The sequence below is a fragment of the Micromys minutus genome (genome assembly GCF_963924665.1).
Source record: "Micromys minutus genome assembly, chromosome: 1".
NCBI classification, from domain to species: domain Eukaryota; kingdom Metazoa; phylum Chordata; class Mammalia; order Rodentia; family Muridae; genus Micromys; species Micromys minutus.
The window spans coordinates 259,565,117-259,588,448 of NC_137969.1; the positions used below are offsets into that span (position 1 = coordinate 259,565,117).

General features: G+C 42.7%; 1 protein-coding gene across 1 annotated transcript in view; it reads right to left on the bottom strand.

Annotated features, from left to right (window-relative positions):
- DNAH11 (dynein axonemal heavy chain 11) overlaps positions 1-23,332 on the bottom strand; it is a gene marked incomplete at both ends in the record, with an annotated part of 271,279 nt that overhangs the window by 134,677 nt on the left and 113,270 nt on the right. The window contains 8 exons of the mRNA XM_080921133.1: positions 2,625-2,775; positions 4,845-4,993; positions 5,844-5,971; positions 8,364-8,496; positions 11,208-11,285; positions 12,674-12,868; positions 14,436-14,528; positions 17,386-17,524. Coding sequence (XP_080777259.1) covers positions 2,625-2,775; positions 4,845-4,993; positions 5,844-5,971; positions 8,364-8,496; positions 11,208-11,285; positions 12,674-12,868; positions 14,436-14,528; positions 17,386-17,524 — 1,066 coding nt within the window. The remainder of the gene's footprint in view (positions 1-2,624; positions 2,776-4,844; positions 4,994-5,843; positions 5,972-8,363; positions 8,497-11,207; positions 11,286-12,673; positions 12,869-14,435; positions 14,529-17,385; positions 17,525-23,332) is intronic.

Sequence of the window (23,332 nt, forward strand, 5' to 3'; positions counted from 1 at the left end):
CAAAACTGACCAATTTCTTAGCCAGAAAAAGAGTGTGAATCTCTGCAGCTTTGCTATCTCTGAGGAGAAACCATGGTTTCTAAAGAAATGGTTAAAATCAATGCAAAAGAACTGATGGGCAGTGGTGGGCTGCCATCAGTCACCCAACAGTGGTTTTAGAATTCACCCTCACTCAGCAGACACTGAAAACATTTCTGTGTGCCATGTAATAAAATTGTACATCAGCTCCAAGAGTTAACACACTTCTTCAGACTTGAGGCAGTCCCACATGCTGAGATGCAGAGCGCCGGCTGTGTGTGAACATCATTGTACGCTGTTCTCCTGTCTGCTCATTTTGCCTTAAATTCTCGTACTGCTAAGGAACCTCGGGAAACACTGGTCAGGAACATCAGCTCTAAAAGAGCTAAGAATGAAATGCCTTTTCTGTACACTACAGAATGAGGAGGGAGAGCAGAGGCCACGTTCATGCTCCCTCTCTCTCCGTTTTCACACTACTCCTGAATGGCAGAGTTCACACCACAGAGAGTCACAAGAATACACAAGTCAACTTGAGAAAGAACACGATCTGCTTTTCGCAAGCGTTACACCCAAGGAAGTCTAATTAGGCTAACCACATAATTAATTCATTATGAATAAATTCAGACCTGCTTTCAGAAATAAATTATACCTCGGATAATTACTGTTGAACACTATCGTTTACTTAATTGGTGTGTGAATTATCCAGAAACCTGAACTTTCCTTTCTTACCGTACAACTGACTATTGTAATTCAGCTTCAGACAAACTTGGTAACATAGTAACTTGATGGCAACAAAGTTCAGAGAAACTAATTTTGTTTCTGGAGGGGGGAAGGTTTCTGCTCTAAACCCTTAGTGAAGTTTGATAATTCCTGCTCCATCACTACCATAACAAAGCTTCTGTGTTGGGAATGACTTTCATAATAAGCCCATTGTGTCTTTTACTGGTAGTAACCATCTCACAGTGATGGTCACAAAGATGTGACAATCACGGAGTCTTCGCTCACACTGACAGGTGTGAGTTCAGGAACGAACGTTGACAATCAGGTGCTTTATTTTTACTGATGAAGCACCTGTACTTGTGCCCACTTGTCTGATTCAAAGACACTCGGAGCTTCAAAAAACAGGTGGAACTTCTCTAGGCAGGTGTTACAGTTTGAATCTGAAATGTTTCAAGTGTTTATCTTCCAGATGGTTGTGATGTGTGTGTGTGTGTGTACATATATGTATATCTATAGATATAGATATATAGTGTGTGTATATGTATGTGCGTGTGTATGTATGTATATATATGTGTGTATGCGTATATATAGAGAGAGAAGGGGGGAGAGAGAGAGGAGTGTATATATGTGTGAATGTTTGTGTATGTGTGTATATATAGAGAGGGGTGTGCTTGCACTTGTGTGTGTGTGTATGCATGTATATATATATATATATATATATATATATATATATAGAGAGAGAGAGAGAGAGAGAGAGAGAGAGAGGCAGGTGTGTGTGTGTGTATGTGTGTATGGTCGTGTATGTGTGTGTGTGTGTGTGTATATATATATATATATAGAGAGAGAGAGAGGGGGGGGGGAGGGAGGGAGGGAGACAGAAAGAGAGAAAGGAGAGAGTGTGCTTGCATGTGTGTGCATGCATTATATAATATATAATATATATGTAGAGAGAGAGATGGAGAAGGTGTGTGTGTATGCTTGTTATATGTGTATATGTTTGTGTGTATGTATAAGTAGAAAGGGAGTATGTGCTTGTGTGTGTGTATAGAGAGTGTATGTGTGTATATTTGTGTGTGTGTATATATATATATATATATATATAGAGAGAGAGAGAGAGAGAGAGAGAGAGGGAGGGAGGGAGGGAGAGAGAGAGAGAGAGAGAGAGAGAGAAGTATGTGCTTGTGTGCATGCGTATGTGCATGTGTGTGCATGTGTGTGCGTGTATGACTCTGGGGTCAGGCTGTTGAAGGCTATATGACCCAGCTTGGGTTCCAGTGCTCCCTGCTTCCCTGTCTACCATGGTGTGAACAGACCTCAATATTCTCACAGCCCAGCATTTGTCACCATGAAACCCTCTGACAACTATGAGCCAAAATGAGTTTTCTGCCTCCTCAGGCGGTGTTGTAGCAACTTTGTTCTTCTAATTCTGCCCCAGCATGCAACGGCATGATGATTCCACAGGTACATAGCTGGCACTTACTGAGCACTATGTAAATCTTTTGGAGGCAGGGAAGTGAGGAGTTTCACTTCTGGGGTTCATCACAGAGTTCTGGGGACTAACGGACCATGGCAAGAGGGTGAAAACAACCTAACAATTCTAAAATAGTTTTAATGTTTTGTTTATGTACATTTATGGGGGGGAGGCATGTGCATGTGTGTACGTGTGTGGATGCAGGGTGTCTTGGTCAGAGGACAGTGTGTAGAAGTTGGTTCTCTCTTTCCACCATACAGGTCCCAGGGATGGAACTTAGATCACTAGGTTTTACACCAGAAGCACACCTGGGGCAATTCTACCAGCACCTTCCCCATCTCCTTAAGCAAGCAAAATGTCTGCTATGCTGACTTTCCCGGGCACAGGAAGTCAGTTGTTGGGGCGGGACACGAACCTGCACCAGGCTGCTCTCTGGAACAGACGTGACGGCTGTAAAGCTAGTTCTTAGCTTCTCCAAGCACGCAGGAACATATTTATCAAAAAGAATAGTTAAATTGGCCTTTTCTGATTGATGCCGCCTTCTGTCTATCCAGCTGGCCACATACCTGAAAAGGAACATGGAAAAGCTTTTACTGAGTGAGAGCCCCGAGAAGCAGGATGCCATTGGGTTCGAAGTTCCCCCTTCCACACAGCTTGGTGCAGCACTCCATGAACGTGTTGAGTGGTTCTCTCAGTTCCTCAGATGGAAAATACTTTTAAATGGCCCTTTAAAGACTTGTTTGAATGGCCGTTTCCACTTTAATGAAAAGAATGTAAAAGAAACTCCTAATAGCTCTTAGAAGGCAAACATAATGGTGCCTAAGTAGGCCATTACTTTGCATTTAGAGGGAAGTGTACTATGTCATTTCCCGAATGAGCAGACTCTGTTCATGGCGGAGGCTTTATTTATAAAAACAGCTTGGTGCTTTTCTTGATTAATCTTGGCATCAATTATTTGGTAATGAGAAATCAGTTATAAATAACGAGGTGGACATTCCGTAGGGGCTACTTCATCCTGCTTTTCTACTGGACCGGCCAACGCCTAACTGGAAGGGATAAAGTGTTCACAACAAGGACTGTGTGTGGAAGTGGCCGTGCGCTGCCTTGATAGATTGACAGTCACATGATATACAGAGTTTATAACACGTTTGTTTTGATACGCTAAAAACATTGCCATCATTTTAGTAAACTGCTTACAGACTCCGTGATGGCATCCTTAGCGGCCTCTGGGGTGCAACTAAGAGATGCTAAATGAAGAAGAATTGCTCAGAGAGTTGTACTGAGTTGGCAGCAGTAGTAACAGAGACATTTAGCAGCCTGCACATGAACAGAGTTGCCACACACTGATTACAGCCAGACCTTGTCGAAAAGGCAAATCAGATTCTGCATTTCGAATGTGGGATAAATGAAGGTAAGAGGCATGTTTTATCAAAGCCTTCCTGGGCTTTCCACGGACTTTCATGGAAGAGCTGCATCATTCTTCTGTGGGTTGGTTTATGGAAGGACAGCTGTCGTATTTTCAGTCGGAGCCCACTTGTATGAGAGCTGTGTGGCAGTGACTACAAAGTCGTTAAGGCCACATGTGTACTCAGTGACTGGTTCTGTGGCAGCATGAGCTGAGTGAAATTTCTGCTATTTTCTTAATTTTGGTACTTAAGGGCTGGATATAGCTACATACCACGGTTCAAATGTGTCAGTAAAGAGACAATTTGTGCCCACTAGATCTTTCCTACTCTCGTGTGGGTCCCAGGGATCAAACTCAGGTTGTCAGACTTGGCAGCCCCATAGGGAATCACTGTATGGAGAACTTCTGGTAGGAGGAAGTGAGCTCGTGGAGACGGAAGTCTTAGCCTGGACTACCCTGGATCTGCATCTCAGTTCTCATACTTTTTAACCAGGTCACCTTGGGGAGGTGACTTAACTCTGCCTTGGTTTTCTAGCTTTAAGTGGAGATGATTGGCTCACGAGCATCAGGAGTACAAAGAATGGGAATGGTGATGGAGTTCCTGTGCTGTGGGCATTAAACAAATGTATGTGCATGAAGACAACTTACTACCCATCACAGAGTTGGTGGCCTTGGAATCCTGGGCTCAGGTCCTTCAGCTGAGTGCAAGAATTGTCACGTGGGCTCTGCTGAGCACCCCACACTTGACTTTCCTAAACAGTGTTTTCACATGGCTTGGGAAAGGGGAGGCAATCTTGGGGTTATCTCAAAGGGGCTGAGACTGAACCCGGAAGAGTAAACTGTGTGAGCCTTATGCACACAGCATTGTTTCACAGTAGCTGAAGGGCAGAGGCAGCTGACACGCCCATCAAATCGACTCTGAAGACATTGAGGGGCATCAGACGGCTGGGAAGAGTGAATACTTTCTCTGTTTCTATAAGTTACCTGGAGTGCTCAAGCTTAGGAACCATAACCATGAAGAAGGCTGCCAAGAACTTAGGTGAGGAAGGAATGGGGACTGATTACTCTTGGGCCTGCACAGAGGTTCTATCAAGTGCTGAGGGTGGATGGTGGGGGTGGGGTAACAGAGTCAACACACTCTCTGCCACCAGCTTTGCCCTTACAGACAGCAATACAACGTTTATACCACATTCATCGTCATGACCAAAACACATAAGAAGAAATGCTCACGGATTCCAGCCCAGATCCTGTGGGTTCACATACAAAATGCCAGCTCTGGAGACCGTGGCTGGTGTGGCTGTCTGCAGGTGATGGGTCTCGAACAGAAGCCTCATGGAGGGTGTGAGGGTCACCCGTTCATTGCTGGCGAGGGTCAGCACCTACAGTGAGCGATATGTGGTTGGTGGTTACCAGAGGAGGACTACCACCAGGGGCCAGAACAGCAGCCAACAGACCATCACGGCTAGCAATGCCCCAAGTAGGGCAGCCACCGGTGGGTTCACTGAATTCAGTCTGAGCCCATGTGGAGGCACTATGGCAAGATCCTTAAAGAATAAAATTGCTTTACAGACATTTGATGGCTAAGCCCTAGGAACTGTTACTAATCGAACTCTAAGTGGACTCTCCGTGAAACCTGTCCTGTCCTCCCTCATAGGTGCACAGGCTTCAACCTCTGTTTTCTGATGAACAGTGTCTTCATGCTGCCTGGGAGTGGTGTTGGCTCCTGATTTCTCACTCTGCCCCAGCAACAGGCCTCGGGTTGCTTTTCTGGTATCACATGAGGCCTCTTGTCTCTGCTGTTCCCAGGACAACCACACGGCATGCTTGGGAAAGCATTGAAACACAATCTGTAGCCATAGGAACAACTTAATTTGCATTGCCGGTGTTGTCAGTGATCATACAGCAAAAAAAAAAAAAAAACCCATTCTTTTGTTGTCTCAGTATCAATATTTAATCCGACCACGTAAGATATAAGAATTTAATGCCTGCCTCTTAGAAAACATAATAAGACAGATAAACTGAATTCTTACCTATGTATCTAACTTTTATGAATGGTGATTCAATTCAGAGGTGAGGGAAATATATACCCTCACCCCCCAAATTTTAAACTATGGGAAAAGTATCCATCCAAACCAGTGACTACATACGAAATAGTGCATTGAGGAACTGGGGAACAGCGCTCTCAGCCCCAGATGTTTTGCTAAGAAGAGGTTCTACTTTGTCATTCACCTTGTTATCATCCATGACTGTGTTCAGAGACTCAATCCACAGGGGGTCAATGTCCCCATCCAGGACTATCCAGGTGGGCCCATCATGTGTGAGATTGGCCTGCTCTCTCAGAATGGACGAGAAGAGACCTGCAAAGCGGGAGCAGACGCTGCAAATGCAGTCGAGGGCAGAGGGCTGCTCGTCTCTAAAACACATTTTTCCCCTGGAAGCCCCTTGGCCAGTCAAGGAAAAGGAAGTTGCTACCTCTTTCTCACAAGTGGCATACAACGCCCCCTTTCTGAACTCTCTCAGGTGGGTTCCCGTTAGTTCTATGACTTACTAATGGGCAAGCTCCGCCTCCCAGGGGAGGGTCCTTAGCCTTAATGACTGAACTTTCCCACCTACCTTCCTTGAAGACCCGTTCTGAGATTTATAGATGGTAATGGACATAGACTGGGAACGTATAGTAAGTAAAGACATGATCATCCACATATACGTTCAGTATCTATCTGAGACTACCTACCACATTTCACCTCTATTCTCTCCGTTACATTACTTGAGGTTTAAATGTTGAAAACCCATGCTACAAAGTCCTGCCGGCCTTCTTCGCAGACACGAGTGTGATGCTGGGCTGCCATGGCGTGAGGTGCGGAGAAGTCTTATCCTGCATTCTTGTTTGCAGTTCTCTATCTCATATCTGACTGCTGTGCCTTCAGGGGCCACTCCATACGGGTTGGCTTTTTGAACTCCAGCAAAACACACTGGGCAAACCTCTCAGTGGACTCATCAATTCACAGAGACCCACAGCCGGGCTCTGGAGACAGAGGCAGGTAGATCTCTGTGAGTTCGAGGCCAGCCTGGTCTACAAAGTGAGTTCCAGGACAGCCAGGACTGTTATACAGAGAAACTCTGTCTCAAAAAATAAAATAAAATAAAATAAAATAAAAACAGACAGAAAATAAATAAGAAACAGCAGATACCATAAAAAATATTGGATACCATGAAAGCCACCAGCTTTTCTAAGGGTTCTCAATTTAAGCCAGCTTCACACGTTTCCTGTGTAATGCTGATGACTTTGTACCTGCCTTGGTGCTTTATGAAAATCAGATTCTCAATGAGTGGATAAAAAAGGTGGCAAAACATGTCCATCAGCTCAGCAGTGACTCTAAGTGGGTGGAGAATACCAAACAAATTCAAAGCAGGCCATCTAAGTGACATTTGACCAAGCATATTACTCTTGTGAGCAGAAGTGTGGATCTTATAGAACAGGGCCTTCGTGTTAGGAGCATCCAGTGTCAAGATTTTGGTGGGAAGAGGCTTGAACAGCAGGAACTGGGAAGAGGAAAGGCAGCCAGAAGGGCTGGGTGCAGGAAATGAGGGTAGAGATGGATGGAGACCCATCAACAGTCCCACAGACCATAGAAGAGTTGACCTCTAGAGCAGCTAATTGAAAGCCAGGAAGTAGCATCCTGAAGCAGGCTCTGGTTTCTACATGGGAAACAGGCGTGGGGACACCAGGAAGTTGGCATCTTGGATTAATGTGACATCTGTAGAGATACACTGACATTTAATAAATGCATATGTTTTCTCATTTTTCCTGCTCCTCTCCTGTGTTCTCATTAATGCCTTTTTCCCTTTCTTTTACTCACAGGATCTTCTCAGTCTGTAGCCCAAGGCTGCCTAACACTCAGTTGTAGCACATGCTGGCCTTAAAGTTGCTATGAACGATAGCCCTACTGAGTGCTGGGGTTATAGGCACAAGTCACCGCACACAATTTCAATATATATATTTTGAAGATGGTGATTATATAGTTTCTATTGTGAAGTCACTGGTAGGGAGCACAGAGAGACAGGGCACTGAGGATTATACTAAGATTGGCACACTGGTTAGGCACAGGAATTATAAAGGCCTTTAAAGAAAGTATGTGTTTATCTCCAAATATAGACTGAGTATCCTTTACACCAAAATCTTTGGGATTAGAAGTGTTTCTGATTTCAAGCTCTTGGGAATTTCAGAATATTTGCATTGGATTCACTGGCTAGACATTCCTACCCCCCCAAAACATCTGAAATATTCTGAACCCCTAAACTTATGCCTAGAATGTTGCAATTCCAGAGCTTTCACGCAGGAAGCATGACTCACACTGCCTTCTGTAGCCAGGCAACTGTGATGCAGGCCTGAGTACAGTCAGCATCCCTCACACCTGTGATGCCCACTTAAATGCAGCCCGTGTCGTATACTAGGAACTTTGAAATGGAGCATTCCCATTGACTTCTCCCTTGTCTCCAAGGAGCCCTGCCATCGCTGGTGTGGGTAAAGCACACAGCACCAAGCAGGGATCTGCCACATGCAGTCAAGCACTGCTTTCAGCAGGCCCTTGCCATCAGCTACATTTCTGCTCATGATAACACACTATTGATCTGTGACTATGACTATACTGAGAGAGAGAGAGAGAGAGAGAGAGAGAGAGAGAGAGAGAGAGAGAGAGAGAGAGAGAGAAATTGATTGATTTTCAGCACTTCAAGAGAAAGAGCACTTGCCATCTTTCCATTCTCGGGTAGCGTGATGAATAAAACCAAAGAGTTCATCTGTTGTCACGGCTTTGGGGTTTAGGTCACTCCAAACCGGCTTCTGTTTCATGTTAACATACGTTCTGTTCAGCGTTCTCAAAATCTGAGAGAAGCGAGCCAAGAGAGCTATGTAAAGTGGAAAATAAAGAACCCCCCCCCCAACTCATCGTGTTCTCCTGGATATCTCGCCGTCTAGAGCAATGCAGAAAGCGGGGAAGTTAACCAACTCCTCATCTTGTAAAACTTTGTACCCCAGATGCTCAGGATGGCAGAATCAGCTCTCCTGAGTCCCAGGGGCATCCAGCCTTTCCAGTTAAATCTTTAACTATATACACAGAGTGAGTGTGAAATCTGTATGTACAGAGTGAGTGTGAGCTCTGTATGTACAGAGTGAGTGAGAGATCTGTATGTACAGAGCGAATGTGAGATCTGTATGTACACAGAGCGAGTGTGAGATCTGTATGTACAGAGTGAGTGTGAGATCTGTATGTACACAGAGCGAGTGTGAGATCTGTATGTACAGAGCGAGTGTGAGACCTGTATGTACAGAGCGAGTGTGAGATCTGTATGTACAGAGCGAGTGTGAGATCTGTATGTACACAGAGCGAGTGTGAGATCTGTATGTACAGAGCGAGTGTGAGACCTGTATGTACAGAGCGAGTGTGAGATCTGTATGTACAGAGCGAGTGTGAGATCTGTATGTACACAGAGCGAGTGTGAGATCTGTATGTACAGAGCGAGTGTGAGACTTGTATGTACAGAGCGAGTGTGAGATCTGTATGTACACAGAGCGAGTGTGAGATCTGTAAGTACAGAGTGAGTGTGAGTTCTGTATGTACAGAGCAAGTGTGAGATCTGTACGTACACAGAGCGAGTGTGAGTTCTGTATGTCAATATGATTGCTGAAGCCCCACTCCCCAGAGCTTCTCACTCAGTAGGCAGGAAGGTCCCTAGTGTGCATTTCTACAAAATACTCCAGGGTGTCAGTGCTGGTCTAGACCGTCTTCAAGACCCGCTCACACAGCAGTGAGCCAACCTTCGTAAGATGTGGTCTCGAGTTCCAGGAACAAGAGCTGTGTTACTGGGCATCTAGTAGGCAGAGGCTAAGGGAGGCTCAGCACGTGTTGATGCCCTGGATGGTGCGTGTCTGAGCAGGTACTCAGTGCATAGTGCCATTGGTGTTTGGAGGCTATCTTGTCAACCAAAGACGCTGGAGGAAGGTGACCTTACAATTGGGACCTGCTAGGTATGTATCTATTTAACTGACCCAAATATCTGCCCTGGTTGTCCTTTACTGTCTCTTGAAAGCCAAGGATGTTTTCAATGTGTATCATCCTCACCAACCCTAGAAGTTGTGAAGGACTGATTCAAAAATGCCAACTGCTTTAGGGTAGTGAATGAGTGAATAGCACCTGGTCCTGCTCTTCTCAGCCTAAGTGTGCATTGACTAGGTGAAGAGCAAAGGGAAGGAATGAAACACCTCAGGAATTTGCAGCTTATATTTTTGGAAACCATTAATCTTCCAGAAATTTCAGAATTTAATTTTATCCTTCCATGAACCATGGCCTACATCTGAAAGTCATACTAACAAAGTAATTATAGGTCTATCAGTAATCTACTTTAATATTGCAATGATTACATTTTCCACAAGGAAAGAAATCATCTTCACACGGCGCCTCCCTCGGGCAATTGTTTCCCTTCGGGTGCAGCTCTGAGCACTGGCAAGTGCTGTGAACAACCGTGCTCCAGAACCCGTATGCCATTCCAATTATTTTTAGTTGTTGGCCACCAAGTGTGTTTATACCCAAGCATCCTGAATGGGAAGGCACACAGCTCTGCTAATATTGTCTGCCAACCAAAAAAACAAGAGCCGCCAGGACAGTCAGGAAGGCCAAACAGAATCAAGCGGTGAACTAAAAATGGGGCTTAATAATACCTAGAGCTTCCCATCACAGCAGAGAAAACCACACAATGCACCGGCCCAGGACACAATGGGGACCTCAGAGATGTGGGTGTTGCCATCTCTTTTCCTTTCAGGCTTTGTTTTGAGGCCAAGGAAGGCTCAACCTCTGAAGGAACAATGAAGAAAAATATTTGCACTTGCTTTCTTAATGATATGGGAAGGAAAGTTTATGACGGCCCCAAAGAGGCAAGAAGGCAGTTTTGACAGAGGTGGGCAGTGCTCATCAAACCGTGCAAGCCAGGCGGCTTGTTCTGAAAACTCTCACCCTTGGGAAAGAGGCCAGGTGTGAGCATACAGGGCAGCCTGAATATGTTGGCAGAATTCTCCTTGTCTTGTGTGGAGGGCCTAGTCTCTGGATGAGCCTATCATTCCTCTCTGTCCCTCTGTCTCTTTCTCTCTGTCTCCAGTGTATGGTATTTGTGTATGTGTGGTGTGATGTGATGTAGTGTGTGTGTGTGTGTGTGTGTGTGTGTGTGTGTGTGTGGTGTGGTGTGTGGTATGGTATGTGGTTTAGTGTGTGTGGAGTGGGGTGTGTGTGATGTGCTATGTAGTGTGGTGTGGTCTGTAAGGGTGTGGGTATGTGGCATGGTGTGTATGTGTGTGATATGTGTGTTGTGTGTGTGTGATGTATATGTGTGTGTGTGTGAAATGGAACATGCAAAAACTTTTCTGTTTCATCTTCACTCGATATGAAAGGAAGAGTGTCACATGATCAAATGGCAGTCGTAGATCTCAGACTCAAGCTCAACATTTTTGGAGCTTCACCAAAGGGACCCCTAAGCAACGCTAAAAACTGTGCCCTCCAGAGAAGATTCCTCCAAGGCTAAAAGTTATAACATGAGTTCTCCTACCTTACTCTTTCCCGTGCCTGCGTTTCCAACCACGAAGACGGAGTGTCGCACAGCCAGCAGCTCCTCAAGCTGGACAACCTGCACACAAACAGCTGTCACTCAGGCCCTTTCATTCACTTTAGCTCTCTTACAACCCTACTCAGGTTCCACCAACATATGGGAAAACTGACTAAAACTTTCCCACATAAAAAGCAGACATGAGAGTAATGGGAAGTTGTCACTGTCAGTCACTGTCATCATCCTCACCACTGTCATTGTCACCATCACCATCATCATCATCATCACCATCGTCATTGTCATTGTCATCATCATCATCATCACCATTGTCTTTATTATCACCTCTGTCATCATCATTACAGTCAATGTCACCATCATTACCATCATTGTCATCATCATCACCATCATCATCGTCATTGTCATCATCATCATTCATTATCATTATCATTGCCACTATCATTGTCACTGTCACCATCATTGTCATCATCATCGCCATCATCATCATCATCATTGTCATCATCACCATCATCATTGTCATCACCACTGTCAGTCACCGTCATCATCCTCACCACTGTCATCATCACCATCACCATCATCATCATCATTATCACCATCATCACTGTCATCGTCATCACTGTCATCCTCAGCATCATCAGCACCACTTGTGTAGCATGCATGTGTATGTATGTGTGGCGACCCAAGATTAATGCTGACTGTCCTGCTCTCTCATTCTTTACCTTATTGTCTAGAGAACAGTGAGGTGCCTGGGTCTATCAGTCTATCACCTCTCAACTGAGGCGAGAAGCACATACAGCTGCACAAGGCTTCACGTGGATCGGAGAATTCCGATCCTGGTTTTTATGTCCTCGTGCTCACTGAGCTATCTTCCCAGCCCCAGTTCATAACTTTATAAGACGCTTGGTACATGGCAGGGGGAGTTCACAGAAATGACGTATAGCCGTCACTGCCTGCAGGGGAGTGATGGCTCACATCACATAAACTATCTGAAACACAAGACTTCCATGCACTATTGTTGATCATGTATTCACTGACCCCGGAGCAGTCTGAGCACAGCTTTGTATAAGTCAGACAGTGCCTTCCGAGCTGACATGCCTCCCCCAACAAGAATAACTGATGATTTTACTTTCATTATCCATGGGTTGGAGAAGAGAAAATAATACAACTTTGGCACATGTCACCCAGAAGTTTTATAATTAGGTAAAAGTGTGGTAACATTTAGTGTCATGACAGTCATTTCTACATTTTTAAGTTCTTGGTGATAGAGACTAGGTTATCAAAGCATTTACTTAGATGCTCCTTAGCTGACTATCGTATAAAATGCTTGAAATTACTTACTAAGATCATATTGAAGCCGTGTGATATATTTAATGTTTTGGATAAATAAAACTTAGGAAGTTACTTGAACTATTGATCCCCCCACCCATCATCAAGAGTAATATATGTTTTACTTTGAGGATGAAGCTCTCCTCAGGCTGCAAGCGAAGTTCCAGGGTAGACTGCTTGACCATCTGTTCGAAGTGTGGTTTCCTCTGCCGAGGCACATCCAGGGCTGGAAATAAGTCGCTAACCAGGCCCAGGAACACCGGGACATCATCAGTTACAATCTTAGGCATATTGAAGTCTCTCAATGCTCTCATGAGCACCTAGGAAAGAAGACAGAAGACAATCTAAGGACAACACAGTGCATTTCAAACACTGTAAGTAAGGATTTTAAATGTGTTTTAAATCAGAAATATATGATTGATGTTTGAGAGATAGGATGCTTAACCAGACTTAAGCATTACATGATACATACCGTATTGAAGCATCATGTGTTAATACGGTATGATGATATGCATAATTTTTATGTTGCAAACTATCTAAGATTTAACCTTTTAAAGTCTAATAAATGCCTACAGAGCTAACACACATTTCAAAAAAGGTTTGTTTTTATTTATTTTGTGTGTGTGTGTGTGTGTGTGTGTGTGTCTACATAAGTCAGAAGACCCTGGAGCTGGAGTTATAGGCATATGTGAGCTGCCCAACCTGGGTAATAGAAACCAAACTCAGGACCTCTGGAAGAGCAGAACATGCTCTTAACTGCTGAGCCATCTCTCCAGACCCATAACAGCACATTCTCAACCTTCACATTTAAATCTGATATGAGAACACTGTTTTCTGTCCATAGGGAGGCTAACACTTTCAGGTTAGTGGAACATGCATGGTGACCACAAACGGGTTTCAGAACAAGTTGAGCATGGAGCCTCTTCCCTGGGGGCTGTTCTGGTCCTCAGAACACGTCTGCACCAATCTCTTGCCTTCACCAAACTCAGATTCTAGGTTGAACTGGCCTAGCAGACCACATTGCTTGAAGCTCTCTGCAGTCGCAGGATCATAAATACAAATACTTTAAATTTGGGCTTTTATGTTACATTGGCTAGAAACTAAAGTGGATGTTAGACTTTAAAAGCAGTAACCCAAACATCAGAGTAAAACCTGCCCTATCTTCACTCACCACTGAGCACAATAAAGGAGTGAAGAAAATGTTGGCTAACCCTGAACAGAGACCAAGAATAGAAATATTAGCAAATTTAAGACAAATAATGTTCCTTACAATAAAAAAGAACATTCTAGGTAGATCTAATTCCCCCTACATTTTAAGATATACCACCATGCATATTTGCAAAGTTCTGCTAACCTGTCTCTTGTTTCTTCCTCAGCAAGGAGATTGTCCACTGCCCTGTCACCACTGCAGTCTCTGGAGGAGAGCAGAACTCTTCCCAGTGGCCTCACAAGCTCTGTGCATCTCACTGAGTCAGTCTCTCCTCTTGAAGCCCACCCCAAGCAGCAGATGTCCTGTGCCCCACTGGGTTGACTTAAGCTCACTGGCTTTCCGGGATGAATATCCCAACTTTATTAATCAGGGTTCTTACCTGTCTCCCAAAGGAGATCAATGACTAAAATATTCTACTGGAGCTGTCAAAATACTTTGTGTGGTTGATATCTCGAAAGCACTTATAAAATCACATTTTCCCTCCCAGATCCTCGTCCCTGAGGTCAGGAACACTTGTGACCACTTCTTTCAAGAAATGCCAAACCTTAAAATATTCTGCATAAAGAACAGATGTTTTAATAAATGGGGTCATCTGTGCCTCCCCAGCCAGGTACACACTCTGTCTGTCTGAAGCCATTTAGCTTCTCACGCTGCAACATCATTTAGCACTGCAGTACCTCATCTTCGGGTCTATTTTTATCTCCTCGTTTCAGGGAGCCAGCTACAACCAAGACAGACTTAATAGCACGAAGTCCCCAGTCATAATGATCCTAAAAATAAAAGCACACATACATCTTTCTCAGAAACTGAATGAGATCTTCATTCCAAAAGTAAAAGCTGGAAACCAAAAGAGTTTAGATAAAAACATTATTTTTTTTAAAAAGATTTACCATAATTAATTCTGGAAGCAAAGTAGCCTTATAGATCTTGTCTGTCCGGTGCATGTCTGACCATTTTTCCAGACCACTTTTATAGCATCTCAGCACAGCTTTTGCTCACATTCCATTCTCCACCTCTGCTCCTCATCTTCAATCAAGCAGATGGCTCAGACCTGGACTGGTCCCAGGTTCCTTTCCCTTTCTGCACCAACCTTCATATATGTACCCCTTACCTTCATCGTCCGCACCCTGGCCTTTCATATCTAGTTAACTATTCTTACAGTCCCTCAGATAACTCTTCCCTCGTGCCAGCATTAAATACAACAAATATTACAAAATTCTATGATGAGCCAGCATCTCCTTGAGACTTGCATTTGAATCTCACTGAAAGATGGAGGTACTTCCTGTTTATTCCAGTCTGTGGAGTTCCTGAGCCTGGCTTACAGTAAGCTGCTCAGTGAACATATATTCCATGAGCTGAATTCAAAAATGGATGACTGTATCTGAAACTGGGTCTCAGTATGTGTCCCTGGATATCCTAAAATTTGCTATAGGACCAGGCTGGCCTTGAACTCACAGAGATAGTGTCTCTGTTGGGATTAAATGTGTGCAGTCTTAAGCCTCAAAACAACTGGTTTGGGGTGACTGACATTCTCTCCCTTGTTCTCCTTCTTCACCACCCTCGTGGTAATGATTCTCCCAAGTGGTTCTCAGCCATGCCTACAGGCAGGCCAACACTCCTCCAAGCCTCAGCAGCAGCAGCTATAGAGAGGCGGACAGAGTAGCCATCTACTTTACAGATGGATGCGGGGGTAAAGTTGTTCATGTGGGAAACAAATGCTTTGTGAACACCGGAATGATAAATATGCAAATACGCCATTTCATCCATTTGTGGATAATAAAACCAAATTAGGTCTTGGCCGTCGTTTCTGTCGGCAATAAAAGCAGATAGGAACGGAAGTTAAAACGCCCATGTGTGATGCCAATCATAAAGGGAAGGGGTGCATGGAGAACATTTTTGTTCAGGTGTGTATCTGTGGGAGTTTGGGGGGTACAAATACCTGGATGGACTCCTGAAGAGTCTCGGCAGGAAAATTATTTTTTATCACCGGTCATGGCAGAGATCATCTGGAAGTCACAAGTACAAAAGCGGACTAGGGTTGAAGAGGGAAAATCAAAGCAGGAACAGACATGTCTGCAGGGAGCAGAGGCTAACTGGGTCATGGCCAAGTCCTTGCAGAAGTGATGCTAATGGAGAGGATGCGTCGGTCGGAAGCTGTAGATTCTGCTCGTAGACAGCCCCCGGATACTGAAATATCCTGATGACTACTGAATCCTCACTGCTTTTCCAGTTTATCCAATAAATCCTGATCCTAGAAAGCTATTCCCGTGTTTCTACGCTCATTCACCTTTCCTCCTTTGTTCAGAAACGATTTCCAGTTCTTCACATTCCTCTCTGATCTCACAAACATCTCTGAGTTGTGCTTGCACCTCAGCTCTCCTTTCTTGCTGGGTTTCCCTTTTTCTCGTGCACTGTGCACTCAGTGCAAGAACGCCTCTCTTCCTGCCCGAGGATGCCCTGAGCTCTACCTTCCTCTTGAATTTAGTCTCAAGTGTCCTAGATAAAGTTAGGATAAGCTCAGCCCCACCTCCTGTCAGCTCAGGTTTCATCCGGTTTGTCTCCTACACTCTGTCACTGACATCAACATACTACCTGGCTTCAGTAGATGGTCTCACTAGATGTTCGAACATTACTACTGTAATAAACATGCTCACAATTTCATTTTTCACAGGAAGTGAATTTTTAACTATAAAATTTAAATTTCAGATTATAAGAGAAAATAAAAATACCAATGATCTTACTCTGCAGAGACAACTGCCAAAAATTACATGTTTCCAGTCATTTTGTGTATAGAAAACACATCAACAGCTGAGGTCATGCCCAGTGAAGCTGCTTTTGCACATAGCACTGTGGAACAGTGATTCCCTGTGCTATTGAACACCATGGCTTCCTTCCCAAATGCCTATGCTTGGAATGGCAGGACGTCCTCCTCTCTCTCTGATACTGGGCAAGTTAAGATAAATACATTGGATGGCACACGTATCTGTGGGTTACATAACAGCTACAGACTAATGTCACAGGGAATTAGTGAGACATCACAAAGTCTGAAGTCCAACAGGAAGCTAAATTTAAGAAGACTGCAGCGGACACACACTTGTTTGTGGCATATCAGCAACTTCACAAACGTTCAGAAGTGTAGTAAAGAGAAGAAAGAATGTGTCCCCTATTCTAGAGACTAGGATTAATAAGCAAAGCCCCACACAGCTTCAAATAAAGGATTAGCAACAGACGAGAAAAGCCAGCATTTTCTAGAATCATTTTCAGAATCAACTTCTTCACTCACCTTATGACCCCTTCTGCCTTTTCCACTACAAGAAATAAAGGCAACATGAAATCTCCTTTTTTAACTACAGCATCATTGATGTCTAGAGAAAAAACTCATAACTTGTTGATAAAAAGCCATATGGAGTGTAAGTAAGATACTTATAAGCACACTAAGATGTTTGAAATTTAATTTCAGGGAAAAGTAAGATTTGAAAGGCATGGAATTTGAAAATCCCATAGAAACCATAAAATTCTCCCAAATGTCTGTGTCATTTGAAAGCTAAATTTCTCAAACTTAAAACACGTTTTAAAACGTCTATTTTAATGTGATATAAAACCAAATAATGACCAGAGATGTCTCACCTGCTTGGACAGCAGCTCCTCACAGAGTGTGTACAAGGAAATGAACTTCCGGGCTAATGAGCGTGCATCCACAAACCCTTCCGCCACCAACATGATTTCACAGATCTGCTCGGTGTCAGGGGCCACCATGGCACAGGGTCTACATTATAAATATGAGCTCTCATTCCAAAGGTTACGGTAAGGTCATACATGTGTACCACTTCAATCGGGTGGTTAGCGCCAACACCCTCACCATTCCTACACATGTCATAATGGCCTCAGTCAATCACCCCTAACAAAAAACCCCGTTGGTTCAGCTAAACACTCCTGCTGGACATCAAGGAGGTGACAAGACAGCAGAAATGGTAGCTGCCTGCGATGGGGGTGGGGTGGCAAGTTTAAAGAGAATTCAGGGTTACAGTGCACTGACTTCCCTCCCCATCGGTGCGGCTTGGTCTTTGCTTGTTTGGTGGAGCTGGAGATTTAAGTCACACTGAGTCTGTGCTCTGCTTCACAGTGATGCCAGGCTCTTAGCTTTGTGATTGTGATCTCACTAGAATGACAGTAATACTGATGTGTTCTAGTAACAGGAAAACATACTACCAGAACATGGCGCACACTGATCTCTGGAGAATAGTACCTCACTCCCTGGTTGGTCTCAATAACCACCAGGCAAAGGACCTCCAAGGCACAAGTATCAGTACAAAAACAATGAGGGGGTTGTAGTTTTGTTCTGATTTATGTAACAAAATGCGATGTAGTTTAGTTTTTAAAGCTAGCTGTGTTTAATGGAGCTCAAAGAGATCATGGATGCCTAAAAGTGTACAAGTGGGACTTGGCGGATGCTCTACAGAGCCCCAGGTTGGTGGCAGGTATCCATGTGGCTCACACATCAATAACTCTAGTTTTAGAGAATCCAGTGTGGGATTCTGTGGGCACCAGGCATGCATGGGCTACACTTACACACATGCAGGCAAAATAGTCATACACTTAAAATGAAAATTTTAAGCAAAACCCTAAACATGTTAAAACATTTTGAGAGTATACAAGTTATCTCTCACACAGTGCTACTAGGATCCACCAAGAGAGGCTTTTCAGATGAAAATTTAAAAAAAAAAAATGTAGCTTCAACTTCCTTTTTATGTGCAGGAAGGTTTCAAAAATTCCCATTCCAAGGCTGGAGCCAGAAATAGCCAGATCTGAAACCTTTCAACTGAAGCCCAGTACAGATGGACCACAGGCAAATGAATAACCAAGTCACATGCTTTAGATTAAGACTGTGCACCCCAAAACATTTACCTGTTTCTGTGAGTACGGTTACATGCTACTTCACACACATTTAATTTTTTTCACTCTGGATGCTCCCCACGTGTCTTTGGGCCTAGGGGACTGAAGCCCCGATCTGACCTGACCTCTGGTTTATTTTTCACATCTACTATTCATTGTACAAAGAAAGAATGGAAAGTAGAGAAAAGGGTTGGCATATTATCTGCCATTACATCAGTATACATAATAAATATTTTGTTAGTGTACAGAACAGTGGTTTTAATTGTAACATTTTCCAGCACATTACTCTGCCTTTCTCCTTCTTTCCCACCATCTTCTCTTGTTCCCTCCCATCTCCTCTGGTAGAACTTAAACTGTCTTTTCTGTGCTGTTTAAGTTCTTTGTGACCTGAGCCCTGGGCCCAGCACATGCTAAGCACCATACTCAGGACACTGAGCCACGTTGTTCTGCAGCCTGTAAGCACTAGCGTTTACTGTGCATTACTTCACACCACACAAGGTGCTAACACCTCCTGACCCCTCTCACTTAAACTCTAGCAGCTCCAAGAGCTGAGTTTTCTTCATATCTGCCTTTACAGAGGTTCAGGCTGATGGGGGAACCCTGGAAGTTCCAGTATGTACTGTAGGGTTCATTGTTCTTGGTAAGTGGGGACATTTAGAGACAATTAGAGCCAAGCCTCAAAATGTCCTGACCCCATTACTAGCATTAAAACATAAATGATGTCACAATGTGACAGGCAGGCTATCAAATGAAATTTATAAAAGTATCAAAAAGATTTAAAACTTTGAAGCCCAAATGAAAGAAGTCTATGAGGTAAACTGCATCAGAAACATGAAAACACGCATAGCCCCATGTGCTCTGCAGCTATTACATTCACCGCTAGGGTGGCAGTACTCTCGGGCTGAAGAAAACGAGCCAATTATGCTAGAGAAAGCTGTTAACATAAAGAGGAGAAACATTCAAGACAAGATGTTAGAATATCTGATGAACATTAGGGAACAGAATTAAATACTTACTCTCTATTACCTACTGAAGTTTTCGTTTTATGAATTACATTTTAGAAGTGATAGCATAAAATTAGAATAAAATATAAAAGAATTAGGATTAAATATAAAAATGGATGGCTAAACATATCTTAGGCTTAAAAGAATTAAAGGAACTTACACTAAAAACTATAAGTATTCTTATAATGTATATAAAGGAGGCATTTAATTCTTTTGGAGGCATGCTAAGCAGTTAAAGACGCACTGTTAATCCTAAAGACCTCCTGAAAATCAACTGTTAAGCCCTTAGATTATCCTCAGGGAACACGAGGCGGTTGAACAACACAAATTATTGCTACCGTGTGAAGGTCGGGTGTCCTTACAGAGGATGCCAGGAACAATGCTGCTCAAGCACTCGTTAATCCAGACACCGGGATACACTCCATAAACGACATAGATCATCAAAACTAATCCAAAGAGAAATACAATCTCGAAAACTTCCTATCTATTAAAGAAATTCATTGCTGAAAAGATTCCCACGAGGAAAAATATTGGTCTAGACACTCTTGCTGATTAATTCTATCAAATACTTTAGCAATAAACAATAACGGTCCCACTCAAAGTCTTAGGAGAACGACACATGGGGGCAGCGTTTCTCCGATGTAAAATTAAACGGGTTATACCGGAAACACCACAGACCAATGTGCTCTGTAGTAAAGATCTTTTTTAAAGTATCTAACTAAATCATAGCAAATTGTATTTAGCAAATATACAAGAACAATGCCTCTTTTCATCATGAGAACTAAGATAGAAGGACTACTTATCATCAGAGAGACAGTTGATAATCTGACAGAATAACAGAAAACATCTCAAAAGCTGTAAAAACAACAAAATTTGCTGAAGAATACACAGCTGAAAAGTTTCCAGGCTTTGGCTAAGTAAACTTCCTTAGCCAGAATATAAAGAAACAAGACAATTGATAAATTATATTTCATGATAATTAAAACTTTTATCTTTGATGGGCACCATCAAAATTGCAAAAAGGAAAGCCACAAAATAAAAGTTTTATACTGTGTGTCATTTAATAAAAAAACTGTATACATACTATGGCATTATATACATACAAACACACACAACATAAAACAATCTCTTTTCACTCTCTGGGAAAAACCAATAAACACATGAAAAATTACTCAAGATCGTGAGCCTTAATGAAAATATAAACTAAATTCATAATGACACCCTATAATGGTTCAATTAAATCAGCTAAAATTTACCAACTAATGTCATAATGCCAGCATTGCTCACAATGTTAGATATTTGACAACAACAGGAAACAATGGAATTTTCATTAATGGTGGAAGTATAAAAAAATCCAATTGCCTTCGCAATTTTGCACATTTTTCTAAGTAAAACATGCATTTGCCACATGACCAATCTTAGATATATACCTAGAAGAAACAAAAATGTGTTCATGCAGAGGTTTTTAGCATGCTTCCAGCAACTTTACTTGCAAAGGAGTTGAAACCACAGCGAAGCCCATTGACTGGAGAATGGCTAAGGGGCGTGCAGCATGTCTCTGCAGTAGAATACTCGGTGGGTAAAGGAACAAATGCCTGGTTAGCCCAGAAGATTAGACCAGTCTCAGAACCAAAATGTCCAGATAATGATGCCAGAGAGCAGGAAGGACTGTAGGCTCATCACACCCAAACTCTTTCTGCCTTGGGGAATTCTACACGATCCTGGTCTACAGGTATATAGACCAGGTATACACATCAACTATTCACTGATGGTAAGTAATAAGGGAGCCAAGTTAAGACAATTCCTTGGTATTCATAGAACAAATTAAAGATGAAAGCTAATTCACATACTATTAAAATATATGAACTATTTTTACATGAATTACATTCTAGCTATTTTATCCCACCAACTTGATTGATCATTTGATCATGAAACCATCAGTTCTAAGACTCTGCTTTGAGAGTGCAGGAAAGGCAAAAGGAGTTCAGAGTCATCTCACAGATGGTTGGAAGTTCTAATCCAAAGACAAAAACAAACAAACAAACAAACAAACAAACAAACAAAACCAACCAAACAAACAAAAAACACATCAAAAGACTGTGTGTATGTGTGCGTTTGTGTACTCACGAGTACATACTTGCATGTGAAACATATGTCAATCTGTGTGGAGGACAAAACATAACCTCTGATGTCATTTCTGAGTCATTATTCACACTTTTTGTTCACTGTCTGGGGACTAGCCAAGTTAGGCCAGGCTAGCTAGTAGTAACCCCCAGTAATCCAACCCCCAAGATCATGGTTCATAGTGTAAAAAGTTGGGATTGACAAGAACGCCAGAAAAGAGGGCCGAAGAAATGGCTCAGCAGTTAAGATCACTGACTGCTCTTTCAGAGGTCCTGAGTTCAAATCCCAGCAACCACATGGTGGCTCACAACCATCTGTAATAAGATTTGATGCCCTCTTCTGGTGTGTCTGAAGACAGCTACAGTGTTCTTACATATAATAAATAAATAAATAAATAAATAAATAAATAAATAAATAAATAAATCTTTTTAAAAAAAGAACTTCAGAAAAGATATATGTAAACCCTTAATCACAGAGAGCCTTGTGTGGCAGAGGGATTAGTTTCCAACTGGCATAGAAGCTGACTTCTCAGTCTGAGTATCTGTGCTGTTCTCACTTCGATGCAAGCAGGCTGGCACACGAGATTACACCTGGATGACATAATGGAAATGCTTAACAGTCACAATGGGTACTGGAGATGCACCTGCAGGTCCTCCAGCACAGGCTGCTGTTGGTGTAGAGATGGTCAGAATGTTTGGAGAAAGGAGCAATGTATTTTAATCATCATCGGGGAATTTTACATCTAAGACCCTGTGGATGGAGGGAGAGCTCAGTCACTAAACACAAGTTTGAGGAGCTGAGTTCAGTCAGCCTTCAGCACCTGTGTAAAAGCCAGCGACCGTAGCACGTGCTGCAATCCTAGTGCTTGGGAGGAGGAGACAGGAGAACCCCAGAGGCTTGCTAACTGTACTGATGACCGCCAGTGTCAGTGAGAGAAAACTGAGGAGAGCATTTGAGGAAGACACCTCTGGCCTCCATATACACACATATATCTCTGCACATGCACACATATACCCAAAGACTCTATTCTGAAACAAAAGCCATTTTAATAAGAATAAATGTTTATAGCTTGCTATTTTAGCATCAAAAATAGAACAAAACAAAGCAAGAAAACCAAAAATAAGCCTGCCACAACACACAAGAAGATCGAGAAAATGTAGAAGAGCTGTAAGAGGAATGATTTGGAACTATGGAAAATAATATTTCCAAAGATTTTCAGTAGCACAGTATAATATGTATACCAAAAAATTATAAGAGTAAAACTAAATAAAATCATTCCTCCTATATTTTTAACTCTATAAAACATAAATGACAGGACAGACTAGAAATTATAGATTAGAAAAACTATAACAATCATGACATCCAGTGGGCAAATAACTCCTCTTTATACATTTCTGCATTTAAAAATCATGTTATAATTTGTGAAAATTCTGTTTACAACAAAACAGCAATAAAAAAGATGATATTAAATACTTGGAATTACTGCATAACTCTTACATACTGATTTGAATGCTGGTTTCAGTACTCAAGGGGTGAGTCTATCATGGAGAGAA